This window comes from Aptenodytes patagonicus, chromosome Z (assembly GCF_965638725.1).
Source record: "Aptenodytes patagonicus chromosome Z, bAptPat1.pri.cur, whole genome shotgun sequence".
Classification (NCBI taxonomy): domain Eukaryota; kingdom Metazoa; phylum Chordata; class Aves; order Sphenisciformes; family Spheniscidae; genus Aptenodytes; species Aptenodytes patagonicus.
In genome coordinates this window covers 25,327,601-25,353,313 of record NC_134982.1, presented here as the reverse complement: position 1 = coordinate 25,353,313, position 25,713 = coordinate 25,327,601, and the positions used below count along the sequence as shown (strand labels likewise).

General features: G+C 38.8%; 1 protein-coding gene across 4 annotated transcripts in view; it reads right to left on the bottom strand.

The window, feature by feature from the left end:
• Positions 1–25,713, bottom strand: part of MAST4 (microtubule associated serine/threonine kinase family member 4) — a 313,910-nt gene that overhangs the window by 217,827 nt on the left and 70,370 nt on the right. For all 4 annotated transcript variants that reach the window (XM_076361644.1, XM_076361652.1, XM_076361645.1 and 1 more), the window contains one exon: positions 15,519–15,640. In XM_076361644.1, the coding sequence (XP_076217759.1) occupies positions 15,519–15,640 (122 nt within the window). The remainder of the gene's footprint in view (positions 1–15,518; positions 15,641–25,713) is intronic.

Here is a 25,713-nt window from a genome sequence, read left to right as displayed (position 1 = left end):
ATTTCCTACGCCTTAAATATTTTACAGCATCAAATCACCATCATTGAGTTTTTTAAATAATTATTTTCTTCCCAAATGTGAAAAATCTAATGCTTAGAATAGATAACAAGCGATGCAATAATTGCCTTACATTCTGATAACTTGCAGTCCAAAAGAATACGAACTGTTTTTCCTCAGCACTGGTAAAAAGGGAGATTTTCATTGTATTTTTGTCCACTGATAAGCTATTCAAGTGACTGTTATTAGAAAAATTAAAATATTGTGCCATATTTTCAGAAGTCCAGGTAAGCGGACACACTATAACTACAGATACCTGTTTTTACAAGTACAGGAATGGAAAAATACAGACATATTTAACACTAATTCCTATGCAGCCCTTCTCTAAGCACGTTAGAGAAGGGAGAAACAACTAGAGCATACCAGAGTGTGCCCTGTTGGATGTTGTAGTTGTAACAGTTTCAAAACCAACTCATGCAAACACTGCTTTTGCACATGTGAAAATGGCAAACAAAGGCAGTGCAAGTTAGCTTGCCAACCACACGTATGTGCATGCAGCACACACACACACAAAAATTCGTGCATCAAACCAGACCTAACCTCTGTAGCCAAGTTAAAGATCTTCATCCACGTTTTTTCCATATATTGCTGTCTTCGCATCACCGCAAGTCAATCCACAATTACTATTTTATCATTCTGATCATTCAAGTTCAAGCTTTAAGAACCAGTTTCCAATTTCTATAGGTCTCCTGCCAGCAGAGTTGTGGCAACACATGATGCTGGATAAGACTAATAATATGACTAATAAAAAAAGAAGATATAGGAGATAGTAATAACTTTTTTAAAAGCTGAGGTACACCACTGAAGAAAGGTGGGAGAACAATGTGGTTCTCTTTTCACCCTCACACCCACCAAAAAAGAAAACAAACCCAAAAAAACCCTACCTGACAGCATTGAAGAGGAGACCAAATCAGAGTAAAGAAATTTATATTCCTTGTAACTGGTATCCCACCAACTCCCAGGCAGCAACTATCTTACTACACCACCAAAACAGCCGAACAATTGCCAACACATACTTTTTCATTGGTTTACTTCTGCCAAACAGCAGCTACCAGCTGAGCTGCTTTACTGGGTGTTAAGGGTTACTGTCCTAAAAGGCTCAATTGCAGTTTACGTACCAAACTACTGTTTCTCTCGGCAACACTGCACAGTCCTAGTAACACTGCACAGTCCTAGTTTAATCTTGTTTCAAATTTCAAAGCTTTCATACCTTGTAAGACGACTTTGGATTCTAGAATGAAAAAGCTTAAATAATTTTTGTAACTCAGAAATGCTTCTTAAACATGTACTATGCATACATTTCCATACCTCCCTTTTTCAGGTTTCTCAGTGCAACAAGCTTAACCTAATCAGGCGGAGTACGGGCATGTTAAAAAAGTTGTGAAGGAAAACTGGACAAGGCTAGCTACAGAATTTAACAAAAGGAAAACAAACATCAGAGTATGAACCATACTGGCATATTGCAAAAAGGCTTTTTATTTTAAAACTGAAATCCCAAGGCTGCATCAAGTTCAAATCTACCTGGAGCCTTCAAGTTCAATGAGCTTGTCTTCATAGCAAAGGACTTTTAATCTGATCTCAGAGTGAAGCACAAACAGCCTAGCAGATTCTTAACACAGTTTATACAATGCATAGCAATGATGGACCATTCAAAATATAGTATTCCTGTCTCACCACAAACGCAAAGGCTCACATAAAAGTAGTAGAGATTCCTGATATCCAAGCTTCAGTAACCCAATAGTTCATCTTCCTCACTGCACACAGGAATAGCTAAAAGCTTTCTATTCTACAGGGGTATTTGGTGCTGCAAGTAGTGGTTCAGACTGTAGCTCCAAGAAATACATTCAGTAGTATTCATTATAACCTGCTCACCATCCAAAGAAATAGTGTCTCTTTCTCCTTGCAATCTAAAGGCAAACATCAGGTTTAAAACAAAACAGAAAACACAGACATACAGAAACCTCTTCTCAAACAAAGAAAGTTTGTCACATGTATGTTCTTGATCACAAAGGAGGTTTATTTCATCCATGCAACCACAGAGACTTGCAAACCAAGAAGAATATCAAGTCTTCTAGGAATGACACTTCAGAGCTGACTCTCTAAAGCCCTTCAGAGCCTATGGCAGTATAGCTTCCTATCCACTACAAATGAAATATGAATCAAATTCTGGCAACATCTTTGACCATCTCCCAGAGGTGAATCTCACTTTATTTCTTCTGAAGACACGCCATAGTTCTCAGTTTTCAAACACAAAAACTGTATATTGAAGCCTTTTGAAGTTACTTTTAAGCATATATTACAGCATAAACTGTTAAGGGAAGATGACATTACAACTCCACAAAGGAGCCCAAGGTTGTCTTTCTGAATGGTCATAAGAGAAATTGAGCCACCTTTGTGTACCACACCAGAATAATCATACTGTGCATATGAGTAAGAAATCATAACACAGAGATCACATTTCTGTTCTGTAGCATTCTGAAAATAGTTTCAGTTCCTAAAGGAATTTACCCACAATGTTTTACACTGAATTTCAAACACCCTATACAGACACACTACATTTGCCTCTTCCACACAAAAAAAAAAAAAATCTGTAAAACCAACTATATCACCCAAAACTTTTCAACGCTCCTGTGCATATACATCCACACCAAACCTTCCATACTGTCACTCTGCAGTGCTGTGGGACAAAGGGATTTCATTAGAAATCATAATGGATACCAGATCATCATCAAGTTACAAGAAGCATGAAAGCCAAAGCCATATATAATATTGGGAGCTGGAAGATGTGCACATACTTCTTGTATCAGTTTGAAAAATCATTGTGCAAGTGAATCAAAATGATTATAATCTTTAAAAAGTTTTATACAGATCAACACCTAGCCATCTTACATAAATCAGAAACTTATAGTATCACTACCTACTGTTACATTCCCCAAGAGTTTTCTTTAATGCAATACTTTCAATGTTTTCTGAGGAAAAGGCTGTGGAAACACACTATCCATCTGCCTCTTGTTCCTTCAAGTTCTGACAGCTCTGTTGCTCTGTGAAGTGTCACTGAAATTGGCTACAGCATTGGAAATGAGACATTTCATCAAAATTAGCAGCCAAAATTGACAGAGCCACACTTAATGCTGTCACTGAGATAAGGGCAGCTGTAATCCACCCAAAGAAGCAGATACCTTCTTAGTCTGTATAGTTCTGTCCACAGACTAGTGGACAGAACTGTAGCTCTACAATATATACAGCAAGAATTTCCTCTTATACAACCACAGGAAGACTTGTTCGTTTCAATATTAACAGGAAAGCATATTTAAGGTATTCAGTGAGGGAATATAGGCCTGCTTTATCACAAACTATTTTAACAGGGTAATGAAAATCCACCACTTGGTTCTCATAGCTTATTTTCCAAGATCTCATTTACCCATAGAAGCTATGCAGTGATACCATATGAACTCACACATTACTTCAGGAAACGGGGAAAGCAATTCTCCCATTTTAGAGTGTTAGGAGCTAAAGGTGCCTTGTTTAAAATTATGAGATTTATAAAGACAATTCATTAATAATTATTAACATACATTGCAATTCTGAGAAACTAATTCATTCAGCAGAATCAAGTAACATCCATAACATCGTCATTCTAATAAGGCATAATAATTCATATACAATTTTAGACACTGTAAACAATACACATTTTAATATTCAAAGTGTAAAAGTTACAGTATTTCATCTACATAGCCATTTATGCCCCTGCATACATCTGCCTAATGTCCCTTTTAAGGGCTTAGAAAAAGTATGTAATAAATGCTCCATGTGAAACCAACAACTCCCATTCAGGGCTCAACATGATAACCAGTACCCCTCAGGAAAAGAAAAAAGACATGCTTCACCAGCCAGATGTTTTCAAGGCACTGCTTCCTGTGAGTCCCCAGCTACAGCACTGAGAAGGCATTGCTGGCCTGACAACAAAATTGTGAGCTCTTAGCAATATTTTCCTGTATCCCCCTTCAGTATTACGATCCTACTCCCGCACACAGAGCGAAGCACATTTCTCCTTTTACATCTCTTTTGTATTTCAGAAGTAAAGACTTTCGGGCAATATACACTGCATGGATTGATAGAGTCCTATTCAATTTTTGTTCCCCTTCACCATATTACACAAAAACACGTTCAGATAAGCCAGGCTGGTTTGCTGTGTATCCAAGAGAGCACTCCAGCTACTAGGTCCAGCAATGCGTTAAGAGATTTTACTATTCTGAGCCACTGTATATTACTCAGAATACACATCACAAGCAGGGAGAAATTCAAGATTCCTTAGTTAGCAAAACTCTTAATTCTCCTCTTCCATAGTTGATAAATCTACAGATGTGGCAAGCCACGGGTCAGTGTACGGGTGCAACCATTTCTTACACATAAAGAAGTACAGTTGACTGTGGTTGTTTCTTAAAGAAAGAAAATACTATTGGTTTTCTAATTATATCTTAAGGTTCTTGAAAATAAACTCTTTTTTCATACTAAAGCACATATACCTTGCCAACAGTCTCAATTATACATGTAAGAGGAGCCATGAGAAAAGAATGCACGTTCCATGGACAGCATAGGTACACACTGGGTTTTCATGCCACCTGCTGGACAAAATCCTACTTGCACCAACCCATTTCTGGTTTAGCCATTCAGAGGGCTTAGAAGGGTAATAAATCAGTCATGAAAATATCAGAAGAAAAATAATCGTTGCAGAAGCAAACTTATTTTTTAAATAAGTTTTAAATAAGTAGTCACGCTCCCTTTCAATGACAGAACATATAGGAGACTATTAGTTACAACAGACATTTCAACTTCAGTGATTTTGCCTTTTGCATCAAATATTGTTTCTTACTGCAGCAAAAAGCATAGATGAATCACCAATCCAACCAAGACAGCAAGCCCTCCGATTTTCCAAGTTTTCCATAATTATACAATAGCATAAAAGAAATTTATTTCTGACAGCACAGGCGCATCATAAGTATAGTCTGTTTCTCTCATGGATCTCTTTTCAACAGGAACTGAGAAATTACATATATACCAAAATGTTCTTCCTTTTTAAAAAAGTTGCTGAACTACTTGTCTCAGTATTTCCCCGAGGAATGCCAAACAACAAACATACAGGAGTTATGCCATTTTAAATCTGAAAGCTTGCAGTTCCACATATCTAGCTATGTTTTCAGAGAACAAAGAAATAAAAAGAATCCTCCAAGTTGAGGCATTTTCTAACAATCAGCTCAGACTATTTTAAGATTCTGTATATGGAAAAGGAAGCAACTTCTTAAAAAATTCTCATGGAAAAGGAAGCAACTTCTTAAAAAATTCTCATGGCAAAACAACAACAATAGCAATTACATTCTGAATAATCCCTCCTAAATACTTAGAAGTTTCGTTCTTATGTGAAAACAGTAATAGGCAAGCTGCATTCCAACCACAATTATTAACCTTTAGAAGGGTTTAAGTTTTATTTTTAAGTCACTCTGAACAATAATGCATCTAGTCTCCTTTATTTTGATTGCCCCATTTTCCTTTTTAGAAGCATTTGATCTCAACACTTACAATATTTTCTCAATGAGATAACACATTAATGTACTTTCCCTTAGAGATGTATAATTCTTCTTAATGTGTTTTGGCTGTTCCTTCCACTATAAGATTCAATGCTTCCCACCACATGGTCATTCTTCTTCACAAGAGCACCCTCCTTCATTAGAGAGCAGCAGTTAAGCATTTCACATTCAAATTAATTCAGAAGGTAGTTCACCTTGTCCAACTCTTGACTCCCCATGGACCTAAGATCCATTACAAACCAGACAAACTACAGAAGTTTGGAATAAAAGGGAATGCTCTCCTACTGATCGCTAGTTTTAATTTGTCCGATATATTTGATAAGAAGAGCATGTGTAACAAGCATACCAAAAAAAATTTATTCACAGTTACAGGTTTCTGGAAAAGCAGCATCATGCTAGGGAAGTTTGTTCAGTATATGCTTTTACTGGCCACATAATTAATTAAATACACCGAGATCCAACTCCACTTTAGTTGTAGGTTAGTTTTCTTAGTTAACTTGAGCTCGCTCTCTTTCCTCCCTTATTTACAGCAGGCAATCTCATAATTCAACTTTGTTTATTACTACCAACTTTCATCCTTTTTTTAATAGATAACCTAACACAGAGAATTAGAAATCTGTGATCAGCCAAGTAATCAAGTTATTAGTATCAAGTTATTCCGTGCATTACAAAACCAATCATCATTTCTGAATTTAACTGACCACATCTTCCACTGCACCATGTAATTGCAGATATTCAGCAATGATCAAGAGGTTAAATGTATTCATGAGAGAGCAGCAGTTAACCGATCTCCTGCTGATTATTACATCTTTTACTGAAGTGACACTAGGTCGACTTGAGCACTTACCTAGGTTTATCTATCTCCACAACACGATGAAAGAAAATTCTTAATAGATGCCATGATCTTACTGTACTATCGCTTTATTAAAAATATGATGGAACTGGATATAGACATGTGTACCACAATAGGGCATACTGTGATAAAAAAAGCAAGTAGAACATTTTCCGGCTTTTCTGAGATGAAAGCAGAGTTGATGCTAAAAATCATCAGTCCACTGTGACAGCGTACAGAAGAGTGGAAGAAACATGGTGACTGCGTCTCACCAGTGAAGTAAGAACAATTTAAATCACTGTTATATCAGCCCAAGGGAGGGCTTGCAAGAATATTAAGAGGTAATGTAAGGTAAAAAAAATATCGAAGTCCACATTCCCACCTGCTTCCACAGGACAAAAGCGTGATTTACAATAAGACATCTGATTCCACATGAACGTAGAAGAAAGTCTGACTAAAACCCAGAGGTAAAAATACCCAGCATCACGTGCCAAGACCAAACTGTGGCAGTCAACTCACAAAGTTTTAAGTCAGTACAACTACATCTGCTTTTAAACCTAGAAACATAAAGAGATTAGAGGTAACTGCATCATCCACCACAAAAGTAGGCTCTGCAGCATGTTCTCAAATTGAAAAATGCCTGCAGAAGAATCCTTGCTATACATCTTTGCTTGTTCGGAACTAAGAAAAATCAAAGAGGAGGAACTTCCATTCCCACCAGAGAGATCTGGATAAACTACATTTCCCCTCCCCACTCCAGTGTCTGTAAGTCAGCAGTGTCTTTCAATTCAGTTTGAGTTTCTTTGTTCTGAGAGTTATAGCCATCATCAGAACCAGGGGAGTACTTCAGCTTGAGGGATGAGAGTTATTGTTCCCACACTGTCTGCTTTCATCCTCTGCTACATTACAATCACTTTGCAAGTACCACAGGCATGAGAACATGTTGACATACAGAGAGGAAAACAAAAATGTTACTCCATCAATTTAAAAACATGCCCTATCTAGCTATCCATTAATACAAGGATACTGCCCCACAGCAAAAAACTGAGCAGAAAGGAATATACATTATCAGCTCCCAAGCAAAGTCCACCATTTTAATTTTAGGCCAAACTTCACTAGGAAGTTCAAAGAGTTTGATTTTTTACATTTCTGTTAACTGAAACTGCCACAGCAGAAATCAAGTTTTCTATAGTGATAATTACTCTCAAGCAGCATCAGGAAAAACACTTATACAATGCCCAAGATTAAATTTCTTGACAGTATATAGTTTCACTTTTAAAATTCATATCAGTGGAACAGTACCTTATCCTCTACAGCATTTTTTTTTTAATTAATAATCTCATCCTAATTATGGATAGGTACCAAATTCCTCAGACTGCTAAGGATAGTCAGAGAGGTTGTAACTGCCCTGTAAGAATTCCAAATAACACCCTAACCTACTGCTACCCACCTAGGCAACACAGGGAGCACTCACTTTGAGGTTATCAACACCTCTTACTATGCCTTCAGGTCCTGAATACAGACAGACATGTATACAACAATTTTCCTACACTTATAATGATATTCCCCTCCATGCCTACTATCTCATTTGTTTTAAAGTCAGAGCTGTGAGTGACATTAGTTTAAAATTTTATCACATACTTCTGAGAGTGGAAGTCAGATCACATCAACAGCAGATTTGTACATCAGCACACACTTCTCAAGCTAAGGAGAACCTTCTTGCAACTTATTATTAAATATTTTCTCATTAAATGTTAAGAACTATAGATGAATCAGCATTTGAGTTAACATGTTAACTGGCTAGACAACTAAATGACAGCAGTCAATTTTCACCTACTTTTTTGATAGGGACCAGGATATTTAGCATTATAGCTAAATTTTCCTAAATCCATCCCTGTGCCAGTCATTTTTCCAGTCTCTGTTCTTCCTGCTCTCCATGTCCTTTTTATACTCTTTATCCCCCTGCCATTTCCACCCCTCTATATCCTTTAAGGGGTTGCAGAAGTTTTTGATTTAAGGCCAGGAAAGTCGACCACTATATTGCTGAGTCTTATTCCTTGTTAATCACATTTTATCCAGTTATCTTCTAAGCAAAGTCCAACAACAAGCTGAGAATGCTTGTATTCCCAGAAATGCATCTAATCTTCAAACACTATAAATGATTACACATTGATTTCTGCTGGTTGTATAGTTCATTGCCAAACCACCGTTACTCCCTTGTTTCTCATGTAGCTAATTTTATGAGCATGAAAGTTCATAGCCTCACTTTTGTAACACTTTCCACTTTTTCCCTTTTAAGAGATACCGGCAACACAAGTCTAGCTGACATTAAGATAACCATCACTAACACCACACACAGAGAACTCAACACCACAGCACACAAGCAGAATAAGCCCTTATTGAGAGTCGTTACTAATATACAGTCAGAAGCTTCAGTTCTAGGGGTGAAGCACTACATTTAACCGAGCTTACTGATCTCGACTGTGCAGGTCCTGCAGACCAAATGACAATCTAAAAGAGTAGGGCATGCTCAGCTGACAACACAGGCTAAGGAAGATAATTTTAACAACCCTAGCTTCTTCATTATCTAGAAGTAGAAACTGGTCCTCGTGAGCCTTTTCACTGCTCGGGCAAAGTCTCATGAGGGAGGAAGATCGTTATATGGGATGCCTGGAAAAAATAGAAGCATGTCGTTCATGTGCAAAATAGGGATGTATTGCTAGCTCCTACACATATTTGATCTCTACTGGTTTTGTACCATTAATAGGATACAGAAGAGGATTATACCTACATTCAGCTCTAATAAACTGTGCAAAGAACTTAGAGTAACATCTTTTCCTTTCAGTTCTAGAATATGCTCAAATATATCCTGTCAGCCAGAAGCTAACTGAGGCTGTTGGGAGGAGACCTACTTACCCACTTTGTGGTGATGTTTGGAAGATATGTTGGATATGCTTGCAACTTTTTAACCTAGGTCAGTCTTCTATGAGAGATCATTATTTTACCTACTTTTCCCATTATTGTTTAACTAGTGATACTCTGCAGCACAAGATGTGTTCTCGATTCTGAGAAATTGAAAACTCTCTATGGGAGGAGAGTTAACCCTGGCCATCACCACTTCCATATTTCATCCACCAAGACAAATACCAGAATTAATAAAGCCATTACTTTTAATCAGACAATTTAGGAAAGGAGTCAAACATCTAGAACTTTGTCAAGCAATTGAATCTACAAATGTGTTTTAAACCCAAATGTGCAGTGAATATTTTAAAAATAATATAGACAAATAGAGATATTTCTATATTTGTGAAACAGAGTGCTCAGTCATCAGTTTGTCAGAAAGTATTACAGTTTCATGGCTCTGGACCAGGTCTACTCCAGCCTTTTGCTGTGTACAAATACTGAGTATAAAGGAGTTCTTATCAAGATGGATGTTTATTTCCCTCTCTCTACCACTAAATTAGAACTAACTACTGAATTAGAACTGCAATTAAGAATTTGTTAGAAGGCAAATACAGACAAAAAATATGAATGCAAATACATATTCATGGGTAAGGAGTTACTGAAATAAAATACACAAGGGAGAACAACTCTCTAGTCCTAAGAGATAGAAGCAATTGAAGCACGGGAAACCTGCTACCATTACTTGGCAATTTTAGCATTTCATAGAAATAAATACTTTCCATTTTAAAAAGATTTTCAGTGATTAGTCTCAGATGTTGAGCTGGTTTTAAGTCAAACAAGAATATAGCATTCAAATCTATACAATGCCTTAGCATTCAAATAACTTCCTCAGTTGAGACTCAGTATTTCTGAAATCTAGCTAAATATTTGGGGGAGGCTTTAGAGACAGACTTAAGATTAGCTACTTAGGCAATTCCTATTATATCTTCTTTGTGTTTCTCACAAGTGCCATCCTTGTACATGCTCATTAACTCGCAGAGTATCAAATAGCTGCTCACAGACACAACCAAGAATCTCAGGCATTGAAGACCTCAATTCCTGGACAGAAAGAGCTAAAATTTAAAGCAACCCAAGTTTCAGATGCAGGTTCCTCTTGCTCTCTAATAAGTTTATTTAAAATTAAATTCAGCTACGCCTGATATTCATTAGATAAAACTGAATACAAACAATTAATGATTTGAAAAATTCCCTACAATTCTAGAACATTTAAATAAAGGCTTTTTTTTAATTATGTGGTTTGCCCAAGCACAATTGATACTGTCATTCACTTATCTAACCAATTAGTATTTCTAAAGAATGTATTTTATTTGTTTGCAATCGTTTATTATCTAACTTATAATTTTGCAGTTTCTTAGGCAACAAATGGCTGTCTTGCATCTGGGAAATAAAACACACAAAAGGGTGTTGGTGTGCTGTTTGAATACATGCAATTACTGGTAGTTACATTCTAATTAGCATAATTAGTTTTGAAACAGTTCTCATGATAACTGTCAACGTTATGTCAATTTAGCTGAAGTTAATGGCATATTTAACAAAGACACTTACTAATTTTCAGTATTATACTATTTAAAAGAAAGCAGGAGGCAAAGCCCTTTCTGAAAAAGTAGAACTGCTTTTCATACACACTGAACATTTCTTATTTGTTTCCTTTCAGCAATCCATCTTATAAGACAGCACTTTATGTAATTACCACCCTCCAGCTTCCGTAAGACCATTCTTACAAATTAACACTGATAAAGTGGCAATAAAAAGCAAGTATACCAAAGTACAGATGCTTGCAAATTCAGCTTTCTGTTGTTTTGGGGAAGGTAACAATATTTTGGCAGTGGGGGTGGGTGGGAGAAAGTTGGGGGGAAAAAAAAATCAAGCGGTAAATCTTGAAAAAACTAAAGAGGTAAATAGTATGCTAAAAAGTAGCAAATGCTTCTAGTTGTACCTAGACAAACCATCCCTTCACTGCTTACTAGGAAAGGGCATAAGCCATTCATAAAGGCCAGTTTTACCCTTTTTCCAGTGTTGATAAGTTACTAGATACTATTTACAAGTAGTCAAAGATGTTCCATTATTAAACCAAGTAAAAATTCAGTCATTTCACTGACATCTTTCAAGTTTCCAAGAAGAAACTACATGCTTTTCAGAGTTTGCTTTACTTCATACCATGAATATTCATCTTCCACAACAGAAGGAACAGCCAACCTATGCTCAGTACTTGCCATAAAGCTGAAGTTACACAACCAGTCTTGACTGAATTTAAAAGCCAAGTGTATTACAATGTACATGTTTCATTTGAGGATCTTGTTTATACTGTATTTTTAGTAAGTGGATATTTCAAAGAGCAAGTTACCATTCAGTAGTCATTAAATATGCTGTCTTAAAAAGCTCTCTGGACTGTGAGAAGTCTTTGTTGTGGGTTGTTGTTTTTTTTTTTTTTTTAATTTATATAAAACAGAAAAACAAAATTAAAGACTTCATGCTCCTTAAAGTAGCAGATCACTTTTTCATTAAAAAAACCCCACAAACAAAAAAAACCCCAAAAAACAGCACAGGAGTTTGATATTAATCCATGGTGAAGACAAAGCAAATCTACAGAAGTTTTACCCAATTAATTTGGACAAATTCTTTTCCTTTCATCTACACATTTATCATCGTGTATCATAAAGGCACCTTATGTTCAGGTTTCTACTGGTTTTATGTATGCAGCTATGCAGAAGAAGTTATAATTGGGAACTTTATTCAATCCATGCCACTCAGAGACAAAATATCTTTCTGCCTATAAAGTGGTAAGTAATTGCTCAGACACTTTCAGACTCATTATCATAATTTTAAGCACATCAGCTTATTACAATGAAATATTAACAAAAATAGCTTTATTTCCGTTTATTTTGAACTATTTTCCCAAAATTCTGCTAGCAGTAACAAAAATAGACAAGTCAAAACAGCAAGTAGTAATGGTATTTGTAAACACTTGTGGAGTGGCAGGGGGGCTGGGAGAGGACAGGAGAATTACTCCCAAACTTTGGACACTGAATAAGGCAGCAACTCTAAGTTAACTCCCAAAACCACTTCAGCAGAAGAGAAGCAGTTTCAGGGGCCAATTCATCCTACCCTGAAATAGATGCCTGAAATCAGGCAAGATGACAGTCAGCCTATAGGGCAAGGAGAGTCAGATAAGCTAGCTCTACCGCAGTTTCCCTACACTCCTGAAAAACTCAGCACTGAGACACACACTCTGAATTGCCTTCCAGGAGCGTGTATTATTCTCCACTGACTACAGAGAGGAAGAGACTGATCAGACCAACACTTGACCCGCAATATCCTACAGCAGAACTGCTCCACACCTCAGCTTCACTTTCTATTTAGTGTTGAAGACATTCTGTATCATTTTCTTAATGTTTCTAAGTCCGCGTTAATACTCTCTGCAGATTCCCTTCGTCTGCCATCTTCGTCAGACCACAGAATCTGTCCATTGTGGATGGCTCAACATGCTCCTGCCAGAAGTAGAAGAGTAACAAGACTATCACCTAGCTACCTCTGAATTAAGAGCCCCCAGCAAATCCAATATACTGCCTGTTCATCTGAAAATCAGCCTTCCCCATACTCATTTTTAACCCACTTATATGGTTCTATATGGAAACTGTATTTTTAATTTATAGTCCAACTACCTGTATTACAGGAGTGAATCACACATAGCTATTGAACTCAATCTAAAGCAACACCTGCAGCCTATTTTTAATCAATATTCTATAACTCAATCTATAATTTCCCACAGAAAGGATTTACATCTGTAACACAGTAAGTAATCTAGGGAAGTTTTTACAAATTATTGACAGAAAACGGGAAAAGCAAGTCTTTTGTACCCCGTTTGCAATTCCACTTAACACTAGTATGTATCTTTGAGCTGCTCGCTTGTCATTCTTGTCTATACTGGCATATAATCACTGCTCAAAGTCAGGTCCACATCAGCTGGGTATCAACCCCAGCGAGAATGATCGGTCAATAACAGGCTAATAATTTTTCAGATGAGTGAGACATTACATTTAAAACCATTTCAACTCAGACTGTGAACAGGTACATGGAAATTCTTCATACAAATCTCTTCTACATAAGGTCAAACTCTTTCCTAAATATAATTAAAAGCTCCCATTACTAGAACGTAAAAATAGGTCTCCCAAACTCAACTCTGTCAAAGCACAGCACCGAGACCAAAACAAAAAAAGGGGAGGAGGTGGAGTGACTCCTAACTTATGGCCCCTCTTAAGCAAAGGCCAGAGTCTTTCAGAAGTCTGACACTAAAGTATTTGTCAAAGGAGGCTTGAGAAGAGCTTTGCCTGTGTGACAATGTAACGGTTAACCTCCTTAGGAGGCAAGTCTGATCGGCAGTTCCAGATAAGAAACAAATACTTCTGAGGAACGTGCATCTCCACCCTGTGCACAATCTGCTCGGATCTGCATAGAAGGCTTTCGCCTGCTTTTGCACCAGCATGAAAGAAGCTGCAGTCAGGCACAGATAAAAGATGCGGAGAGACTGGAAGGAAGAAGTCTGTGGCAGACAAGTATGCCATAAAACTTGATTGGTGATGAGTGAAAGGCCCTTAAGGAAGCATGGCTCGCTGAATTTTTCATTAGTCTGTTGTTTTATGACCATTAAAATACTTTTTGTCAAAATGCTGCTGAATCTTCCTCTTCCTACAGTTTAAGCATTACACCAAAACAAAAGCACAGTGTTGCTAGTAGCATGACACTTAATAGTTGTGCAAACAGAAACAAATAGCAACACAGCACTTTTTACGTTTAGTTAATTTAGTTCATTAGAATAATTTTTTTTAATTCCCAACTACAGAAAAGGAAAAAATGTACAGTTTTGATGCTATTTAAATTAATTTCTGACCATTTGTCTACTTTCCTTTTCATTTCAACTATAGATAATTCAAATGCTTCCTTCACAATGAACTATGTTTCTCCTAACAAACTAGAAAACAAAAAATACACAGGTTGATACTTAGTTCCCTGGAAAATATTAGGGCTGAAAGCCTAAAACTTCCAATAGAATCAAGTGTTTGTAATAACCATGGAGTCCAATAAACCACATCTGCCCCAAAGAGCCACAAACAACGCCACCACTAAACAGAAACCATGATTACACTTGTAAGTGCAGATTCGTTGCACTTGAAGTGAAATACTATTTCAGATAGATTCATGGAGAAACCAGCCATCTACATATCAATATATGAAATGAAAAACTGGTATGGTGGTATCTGCTCAACACTGTCTGATCATAGCCTTCTTTAACCTGAACATTGTGTAAAAAAAAAAAAAAAGCAAGTTTCCCCTAGAAAGTTGACATGGATCAGCAAAGTTTTAATAACCAGCCAAAACACGGAAGAGGGGGGTAAAATATTAATAAAACTTTTCTGCTTTTTTATACAACATGAAATATATTCATTAAAGTAATTCTTTGAAGGAAAGTATAGGTTAGTATACAGGGTCCTGCATTAAATTTCAACACTTCTTAAGATCTTAATATACAGAAGGACAAAGCAATATAATGGATGCTTGAAAACAAAAAGCTGAAAGTTCAAGTGTATGAGGCATCTCTTCCCCTTTCCGTTCCCTTATCATTTTATCCAAAAGACTTAATTAAGCTTATGCTTCATACACCCATGTTCTCCTGAGGACAGAGTCCTGCAGAAAGTGGAAACAAAGACATTAATAGAAAAGAATACTCAGGAGAAAGGACAGTTACCTTCCATTGCTGTCTTAAAAAGCATGCTTTTTTTTTTTTTTAGGAAAGAAACCATTTAAATGCAAACAGCTATATTAATGCAACATTCAGCTCTGACTTTATGCAAAATCCAGTAACCCAATTCAGAGTTACTGCTACGACAAACATTATTCAGCTGCGCTCAACATACTAAGTAATGTTGTATGCAGGAATGCATTAGGTACTTTAAAAATGAAGCTTAAGGAGGAGAGGTTGATCTGGAAATAAACTCTGGTTTGATCCCCATCCCCCCAACAATAGATATAGAGATGCAATAGATTTCTTTGGTACACTCCTAGCTTTGAAAAAAATTACTCACCAAACTAGCAGTAAGTGAAGGCGCTGACTGCCCAAGCGCTTGGTAGCGCATGCGAACAAGATTAGAGGTTTCTGCAGGTTGCCACAGCTGCTGTCCAGTTGCATTGGGAAGCAGGTATTTGCCTGTCAAGTTAAGAAAGAACGTGTTAAAGTATTAGATGTTGCAGATGAGGCAATGCAATGGACAGAGTTTACTATAATACTCTTACCATTCTAAAACATTTGTTGCTTTCACTATAGCCCTGACCAGAGGGGATTCCATCAAAACAGAATTCCTACTATTCAGTTGCTAGCCCTTCACATCACCCTTCCACAAGCTGCACTTCTCTTAGGCAAATTCATTTTTTCAATATTTGCACAACTGTACCTTTTTCCTACCTAGAAACACAATTAATGCAACAACAGATGCAAACTTCCAGAATGGTTGGTCTGAACCAAAGAAACCTAAATTCTGAAGGCTAGCCAAAAGTAAAAAATTAAAAAAAAAAAACATAAAAAAGCCGCTATCTCCCCCTTGAAGGAATAAGGTTCCAAGTCCGATACAAAGTGAGGTTTATGGAATAAGGCACTTACTATGTGGATAACAATTACACCACCCTGTGAGTGGGGACTATTCTGCTTCTATTCCAAAATTCCTTACAATCTACCTAATAGGTATCACTCAATTCCCAAGAAAGTATCCTCACCTGGTGTCTCAAGTAAGGGGAGATCACCAAGGCACAGGCCAGCCATTCCTCAGGAGAGCTGGCATCGGGCTCTCAGGGAGCAGTTGATACACCCCTCCTTGGTGGTTGCTGTGCTCACTCACTGCCTAGCAGTGTCATTTTGCTGTGGCCAGGCAAGCTCGGGCCCAGTGCAACGGAAGGTCAGACCCCCGATCAAAGCACTGCTCCTCGGTCAGGATTGTCTCTCCACAGGTACTAATTAGGCAGAAGGCATCTATGGCTCAGGAAGCCCCTGCACTGCAAATGAGCAGCAGGGAGAATACTCAGGGAATTATATTAAGAGGACAATCATGTAATGATACTGTTCCTTTCTGCTTACTTGCAGCCACTGTCAAGAAACAGGACAAGAGGCTATAACACAGTTTTAGCAAGAATGTCCACCTTAAGTTCTTAGTTATCTCTGAAAACTACGCAAAAGCGAGACAATCACACTACTAAAGCAATTGACTTCTCTTAGAAGATCAACAAGCTGATGCAAAGCAACAATTCAAAAAAGATTTTTTTTTATCAAATCTACGTTCAAAAACACAATGCAAGATTTTGAACAGCTCAAATGAAAACCCACTTTCCAAACCACATGTCCTAAACATTTGTTTCCTGAAATTACTAATTCCCACCTCATTGATCTTGTCACCTCAGAGAACTATGGAGTGGGTATGTGCGTGACTATTGACACAGGATTTGCACCCTGGAAGATGGGCACAGATTTGCCAGGAAATCAAAGGCCTCAGCGTCATAACCTTATTTTTAACAGCAGATCCACAGAGAGTTGCTAAGGTCTCTGGAAACTGACTGTCTTGGGAGCTAGAGTTCCCAAGCAGCAGCACAGGATAGTCTTTTTAATGCTTCCCAATTAGTCTTGAAAATGTGCTATTGTTCTTTGTTACACTGGTAAAGGGGAACCCATAGACATTTTTCACCCAATTTGCTAACCGCTTGCCCGAGACTAGAAGAAAAATGTACAAGAAAGCTGTGGTTTCTTTCCCAATTATCCAGGATAACATTTTCCAGAACTGGAAAAACTATTAATTTCCCATCTGTTCTCTCTGCCTGTTGCTATCAAATTCTGGTTACCTTTTTACATAGGCTCCCACCATCCTCAACTAAAAGGATGCCATAAAAAGCTTAAGGCATTGATTGCAATGTCCACCTCTTTGATATTCCATTGATGTCAATCCTGGAATATGCCAGTGACAGATGCAGTCAGTTACAGCTTATATCTATCACCTCAAAAGGTTAATTCCTTCTCGTCCAGGCAGGAAAAAAAAGAATTAAAATGTGGAAAAAAACCCTAAGTTATACACACCTTGCATTTAAACAGGTATGTTTTATCTCTTTAATGCTTTCCACATCAAAAGAGGTCTATGCATTTTCTTTACTTGCTTTTTGACTCCTCAGAGTCAACGGTAAGATGAGGTTCTTGGGGTGAAACCAGACATTTCCTAGTGCTGGGTCCCCGATTACAGAAACCTCTCAGGCTAGAATGCAGACTACAAACACTGTAATGAAATTCTGCAAGAAGGCTCCTAAAATTCCAGCAAAGCCAAGACAGCTCCAAAGAAGACATCATATCACTGATGGTAACACCAGTAGAATGCTTTGGCAACACCTATTTTGTCAAGTAGATATACATTACACAAATCCCTCTTAGAAACTCTGTATTAACCCACTCTAGAAGCCACCAGGAAAATGAGGTTAAACAATTTGCAACTTGATCACTATAGCATACTCTGAGTGCATTTTATCATCATATGAATCAACACTTTAAAAGTGACAAGAGTTTTCCTCTGATCTTAGAACAAAGGAGAATGCAAGCAAGAAATAGGTCTGTTTTAATAAAGCTTGTTCTAAAATTGGGAAGAGCATCACTCTCTGGTTAACCAATGCACTTTCTAGTAGAGGTTTGAAACTAGTCTCGAAATCCATTGTCAGACATTAGGCCTCTCCCAGACTGCACTAATTTTCATTTCAGATGAATCCCACTGAGCTTCCCAAGAAAAAAAAAATTGAAGGCAATCATTTGTATTTTGTCCACAAATTAATCTAGTTCTGCTTAGGTTTGGATCCCAAGCCAAAAAGGTTTAAATAACAAGTCAATGAAGTCTTGGAGGAGAAAGGCATATGAGAAATAAATGCTATTATTAATGCTTGTACTTACTTTTTGTTTTAAATGGGAGTCAGACCCAAAACATGGAGAGCTAATATTGTGATTCTTATTCATGTCAGTCACTCAGCAGAGTAGAGCACTCTGTACCTTACCATGTACAGGCCTATGCTGACACAAAACATCTCTAATAGCCCCCTTTATTCTTTGTCCTTTACAGGCATCTATGTTTTATTCAGTTTTTATCTTGCTCAAACATCTGAAAGAAAATCTAAGATATTTTGGTACAGATGCTAGAGGAGAGGCAATGCTACTCTTTATGACAACAAAATCTTGTACTTAGCGCTTCCTTCGACTGTAAGATTTTGCCTGACTGACAAGAAAGCAGAGCAGATTAACTCAGCACCAGGGCCAGTGTCTCCGCTGTAAGAATTCACTTAATATTCCATTATTTCTCTTGCATGATTAACCTCTAGAAATATTTAAAATAGCGTTGGAGGGCCTGTGGAGTAGCTAATTAGGCAGTCGACATGATCAAAATTACCAATGAAAATGTGAGCATGTGTGATGCTGGAATGACCTCTCCTCCCATCCTTACCCCAAACAGAAGCCTTTAGGGCACCGCAGATTTCACAACATACTGAAATTAAGGCAAGTGTAGCAGACTGTCTAGGACTCCAGTTCTTCTTTCCGTAGTACATCCATATATGCTTTTAAACACAGACATGGCATATAATAGATATGCTTTCTATAGAAGCAAAAATAGCCACGGCTTATGCAAAAAGGTGGTAACAGATAAGAGATTTATCTGGGAATAACACTAACCTTTATGCAGAGAGGTACTACCAGGAGATTAGCTGTTATCAACAAGAATGCCAAGTACTTTTAATACTATGCTTCTTAAAATCAGAAAAGTTGGACATACTTTACAGGAATGCAATGAGGCTTTTTCATTTCCAAAAGCAAATGGAACATCAGCATTTCTTCTAGAAAAAAAATTTCTTCCAAAACTCAGTCCGCTTTCTTTGAGGGATTAGGGTGCCACTGCGTTAAACCACCACACAATAAAGCAGTCCCTGCCCACAATGAGTTAGTCAGCAACTCTCCCTGGATTCCTCCACTTAAAAAAATTCAGTAATGCCCTCAGACTATCCACTCCTCCTTTTTCTTGCCTCTATAGTACTCCTACACTTTTCCTGCTACAGTTTCATAATTGTATGCATTTTCCCCCTTTTACATTTTCTTTAATAACTCCTTGAATTTACACATATCCACACTTTTCCTCGCCATTACGCGACTTAAATATCAGTATTGCACATAAAACTTGAGCTGAAATGCATTATTGATTTTCACACTGCATTCATTTCTGCCTTCAAGTTTAATGCTCCAAGCAGTGACTCTCCTTTTTGAGTGAACTGACTCGTGGGGAACAGAGAGAAAGACTTCACCTCAACTCCACCTCATCCCTTCCATCTTAATTTGGCATTTTAGCCCATATACAGCACATAAAGACTGCCAGTGTCCAGGGTAATCTCCATCTAACACACCATTGCCACACCGGTAGTAATTTTCATATTATCTTCATCAGCTATTGATACAGATGAGTCATCTACTGACACAGGTCCCCTACTGCTGTCCCATTCAGTCCCAAGATGGTCTTTGACTTCCTCCCATGCCTTCCGCAGAGGCTTTGTTGGCATCTCTGCTACCCTTTCTGTGTCAGAAACTGTCAAGACAGCCTAAAGTCACAACACTGACTGTTACCAATGGCATCTCTTCCCACATCTGAATGCACTCCTCATTAGTCCAGCACATTTATCAAAACACATTTCGATGAAAAGGTGACTTAAGTTGATTATGTAATGGTAATAACAGCATTATTTAATGGTATTACATAATCATTGGTGAACATAGGGAATATATCACTGGAGTTCAGTGTCATCTTTCCCTTGAACTTGCCTCTCATATGTCTAGCTTCCTTTATAATGGATATTTGTAGAAAGTCCAAATGGAACCTTTGTTAATTCTTACTTCTATTGCATCCAGTGTGTGCATACTTGTTGTATGTCTTACTGTATAAGGTCAAAAGAGACGAAAAAACCACATACACTTCCTCAAAGATCCGTCACAGAAGGTGGGCTTTGCTTTATTCTAATTTTAAAAACCTTTCCTACTGCTAAAGTATTACTCTCCTTTCTCTCTCCCTCTCAAATCCATATCCCAATGGGATGGCTGAGAATTACTAAACGAGCTTAAATCTAATACTTACACATCTTCCGTTTTCAATTATAATTTGGAAATTACTTGTCTCAAATCTTCAGCAGTCTGATGTTTTAACAATTGCATATGATGGAGAAAACCTTCTGGCATCCAAATATGTTTTTGCCTTTACAAAATTACTTAGGACAGTGTAGACTGCACTGCTGGGAAGTCTGTTTCGTAATTAGTCAAAATGTAAAGATAAATACAGGGGAAGCATCTTGAAAGTTTTTGATGGAAATATTTTTTAATGAAAATATTAAAAGCAGTTCTCCATTACACAACTGTAAATAGAAGACAGATACGTACTTTGCTAAAATGGAAGCGTCTAGATTTGGGCTGACAGTAACTATGGACACAGTTAGTCCAAAGTGGAAGCTGGGCATACAATTACAGCGTACCACAGAGTGAACTGAAGCAAGCATCGATATGTTTGTATTAGCTGCTGTGAAATAGCAGCCTTCAAAATAGCCCCTTGCCATCCTGACATCTTTAAGGCAAGGGCCAAGAATATCACTTAATTGTTTTGATAAATCAATTACATATTTATGACATAAGTGCAGATTATTTAAAAACAATTCAGAAAGCTAGATGCTTCTCCCTCACTACTTTTAAGTAGAAAAATAACTGATCTTATCTCAAGAACTGACATCTGTGGTAAAGTCAGATTCGCCAAGCACAGTTTCAAGTGGTTGCTCACTCCACATGTCTCTTTGGGGAGCCTTATGAGCCTGAGCTACCTCAGAGCAACAGAGGCAAGCCAGGTGGAAGACAAAACTGGACCCTACTGCAGATCGCTCTGGTCATAGAAATGTACTGAAATGAAACACAGTTGGGTACTCCTCCCTCTTCCTGCCCCATCTGCTTTTCTCCCAGAAAAACAGAACAGTTCATTGACAGATCTCACTGCGAATGGATGAAAGACTGAAGCCACCTCCCTGCCACCTCGGCTCCCCAGCAGCAGTGGCAGCCCCAGCACATCGCAGAGCATCCACAGCCACATGCAAACGGCCAGGGCAGCGGGAAGTGGAAACCAAAGCTGGAGGCAACATACCATCACTTTCACTCCCACAGATATGTGAAGCCTCCCTACAGCTTCAGAAACCTGCCAGGTAAAAGGCAAAGAGCCTCCCACATTAGTATTTTACCATCAGGTTAGGGCACTCTGCTTTATTGCTTCAAATTTAACTGTTGCAGACAGCCCAGCTGTAGGAAATGATGTGGAGGATGTAAATTTTAGATTCTATTCTCACATCAGCAGGGGGGTGGGATTAAAGCCCATAACTCCCATTAGCAGTAATTGGAAAGTAAAAGAATAGTGGATGGATTTAAACCCATCATTAGGAAACTTTTCAACATTTTGCCTTATTTTACTGTGGCTGCATCACACTTCATTTAAATTTCAAATGACTACTAGCATGCAAAAAAGTTACCATTTTATTCATGCCTCATTTATTGCCCACAACTTAAGAAAATTAGCATGTTTTGCATGTTACTCAGCTGCACATGGTTGAAGTTAATGGACAATGCCAATTTCCCAGTCTGATGCAAGAGGTGAAATTTTTCTTTCAACCAATCTGTCCACTGAGCATAACATTACTCAGTTAAGCCTATAGTTACAACTGACTCAGTTATAATTTCTTTTGTTACTGTACAAGAAGGCCTTATAAAAAAATCCTATTACACTCATTATAGATTTTTCACTTTTTGATGCACTACAAAATCTCCTTAAAATGCTCTATCTTGGTTTCACTTTCTAAAATTAGATGAAGAAGTGGTATCTGGTCATGTATGTGTAAGGGACAAGGCCCAAGTGACTGTGCTGTGAGTGCAGACAATGCCCCCAGAGAAAGCTCCAGAAGCCAGCCACAGGGAGGGGCCCAGTGTCACCCTCCTTGACTGATTGATTCTCAACCACTCCTGAAACCAGGGTGAGAGAAGATTCTAGAAGCCTTGGACTGGGGCCAATAAATAGGGGTGCACACAAGCCTTCTGGGACGCTCTCCACACTGACACCCCCCGTTGGCAGGTCTGATGCTGGATCCAGGATTGGTGATCTCTCTCCCCACCTCCCCCCCCCCCCCAACTCTCGCTCCCTCTCTTCCTTTGCCCTTGATGCTGCTAAGTAACACAAGGCCTACCTCAACTTCTGACCCGCCTAGTGGATGAGGGAAAGGCTGTGGATGTGGTCTACCTGGACTTCAGTAAGGCCTTTGACACTGTTTCCCACAGCATTCTCCTAGAGAAGCTGGCGGCTCAGGGCTTAGACAGGTGTACTCTGCGCTGGGTCAAAAACTGGCTGGACGGCCGGGCCCAGAGAGTTGTGGTGAATGGAGTTACATCCAGTTGGCGGCCGGTCACGAGCGGTGTTCCCCAGGGCTCAGTACTGGGGCCCGTTCTGTTTAATATCTTCATCGATGATCTGGATGAGGGGATTGAGTGCACCCTCAGTAAGTTTGCAGACGACACCAAGTTGGGTGGGAGCGTTGATCTGCTCGAGGGTAGGAAGGCTCTGCAGAGGGACCTGGACAGGCTGGATCGATGGGCCCAGGCCAACTGTATGAGGTTCAACAAGGCCAAGTGCCGGGTCCTGCACTTCGGCCACAACAACCCCATGCAGCGCTACAGGCTTGGGGAAGAGTGGCTGGAAAGCTGCCTGTCGGAAAAGGACCTGGGGGTGCTGGTTGACAGCCGGCTGAACATGAGCCGGCAGTGTGCCCAGGCGGCCAAGAAGGTCAATGGCATCCTGGCCTGTTTCAGAAATAGTGTGGCCAGCAGGAGCAGGGAAGTGATCGTGCCCCTGTACTCGGCACTGGTGAGGCCGCACCTCGAATACTGTGTTCAGTTTTGGGCCCCTCACTACAAGAAGGACGTTGAGGTGCTGGAGTCTGTCCAGAGAAGGGCAACAAGGCTGGTGAGGGGTCTGGAGACCAAGTCTTATGAGGAGCGGCTGAGGGAACTGGGGTTGTTTAGCCTGGAGAAAAGGAGGCTGAGGGGAGACCTCATCGCTCTCTACAACTACCTGAAAGGAGGTTGTAGCGAGGTGGGTGTCGGTCTCTTCTCCCAAGTAACTAGCGATAGGACGAGAGGAAATGGCCTCAGGTTGCGCCAGCGGAGGTTTAGATTGAATGTTAGGAAAAATTTCTTTCCTGAAAGAGTGGTTAAACATTGGAACAGGCTGCCCAGGGAAGTGGTTGAGTCACCATCCCTGGAAGTATTTAAAAGACGTGTAGATGCAGCACTTAGGGACATGGTTTAGTGGACATGGTGGTGTTGGGTCGACGGTTGGACTCGATGATCTTAGAGGTCTTTTCCAACCTCAATGATTCTATGATTCTCATAAAGCCACTTAGCTTGTGCAACATATTAATACACAGAGGGTTGGTGCTCATAGAGTGTCCGTTCCATTAAAGTTGATGTTCATGTTTGGACCTTGAGTGTTATCTCACCTTAATCTACACCGAGGGGATTTGCGGACCTTAGTCACTCTCCCCTTCTTGTAGGTGGGACGTGACCCCATGAAATAGACGTGGCTCACCAAAGGCAAAACTTTGGGTTGAGATTATGATATTAAAAAAAAAACCCAATAGATCTGTCTTAAAACTTCATCAGTCCTGGCAAAACTGGAACTGGGAAAGGACACATCCAGTTTTGGACCAGAAACTAGTAGGATGCAGATTTTGGATACAGATCTAAACATATATTAAAAAAAAAAGCCTCTAACTACAAAGGGACTCAGAATCAAGACTGTTTATAAGTCAATTAACAAGAGTAAGTTGTCACATACAGTTAGCTTTCCTCCGAGAAATAAATTTAATTTCCATGCTTGGAACAAATTTCTGTCACTGAAAGACACTTAAAAGACAATACAGAATTTTGCTCATATGGAAATTACTCAAAGTTCCTCTGCTAACAGATACTCACTGAAGTTACATTTATATTTTGATGATTTGCAATCTATTACTGAAGTAGTATGACAGCAATAAAATATTTGAAAGGCATTTGGGATCACCAGCAAATCTCTCTAGTTGTATTTAGATTTCGGGGGTGAGTGCGGTATTTGGGTTTTGGGGTGAGTTTTTTTGGGCGGTGGGGGACTTTTTTTTTTACATTTTCCATACCAAAAATGTCTACCACAGTAGCAGTGATAGCCAGCCAGTGACACTGCTATCTAGATGATAAAAAACCCTACAGCCTGAAGTTATCATTTACAACTCTACTTCCCCACCTTCCAACTATCAGCAAAATAATAAGTTGGAGATATCTTATTTATCAGTGGGCTCAGAGATGGGCACATTCTGCTGCTTCCTTCTCTTACCAACAGATAGAGCCTTTTTCCCATACTTCTAACATGTAGCTCCAAAACTTACAGACTGACTGTCCATTCTACAAGACAACCCTAATACACAGATATTCCTGCTTCCCTTTCACCCTTTTTTCCCCAGTTTACACCTGTTGTAGAAAAATTTGAAGGTCCAGTTCTGAAACTCTGATAATAAATTTAAGGTTCAGACTGAACGCATGATGCTGCCAAAAGCACATTAAACCACACTACATCTAAGTGATGATGAGACAGTTGTATTGCTCCTTCTGATATACAGTCAATTTTGCAAAAACAAGAATCCTGCACACCAAGAGCTCAGAGATAACTCTTATCTGCAACTCTAAATACTGGCAAACTTGCAACCAAGTTGTGCCTAGAATACACATGCTCTAATTTTAAGAACTTCAGAAAATTCACTGTTGCTCAGTTCAACCACTTCATGAACAGGTACTTCAGCCAGCTGCCAATATTCTTAGCTCCCAACTCTCCCATCTCAATTTATTTTTTTTGCTACCTGCTTCACAGAAATTATGATAAGATACAAAACAAACGGCTTCCATTGTACTATGAAGAAAATGCCCAGTGACTTTATTACGAGTGACAAGCATGAAGTGATGTGTCAACACACTACTTTCTCTATGACCCCTATTTTTGTTTCAGGTATACATTGCTACGCCATGTAATTAAAGAAGTGATTTGTAACTATGTGCTTATAGTCATTTTTTCAAAAGGTGAAAAGTTTCCTAATAGAGAAGTTTGCCCCTGTTTTCACTGGAAAACTTCT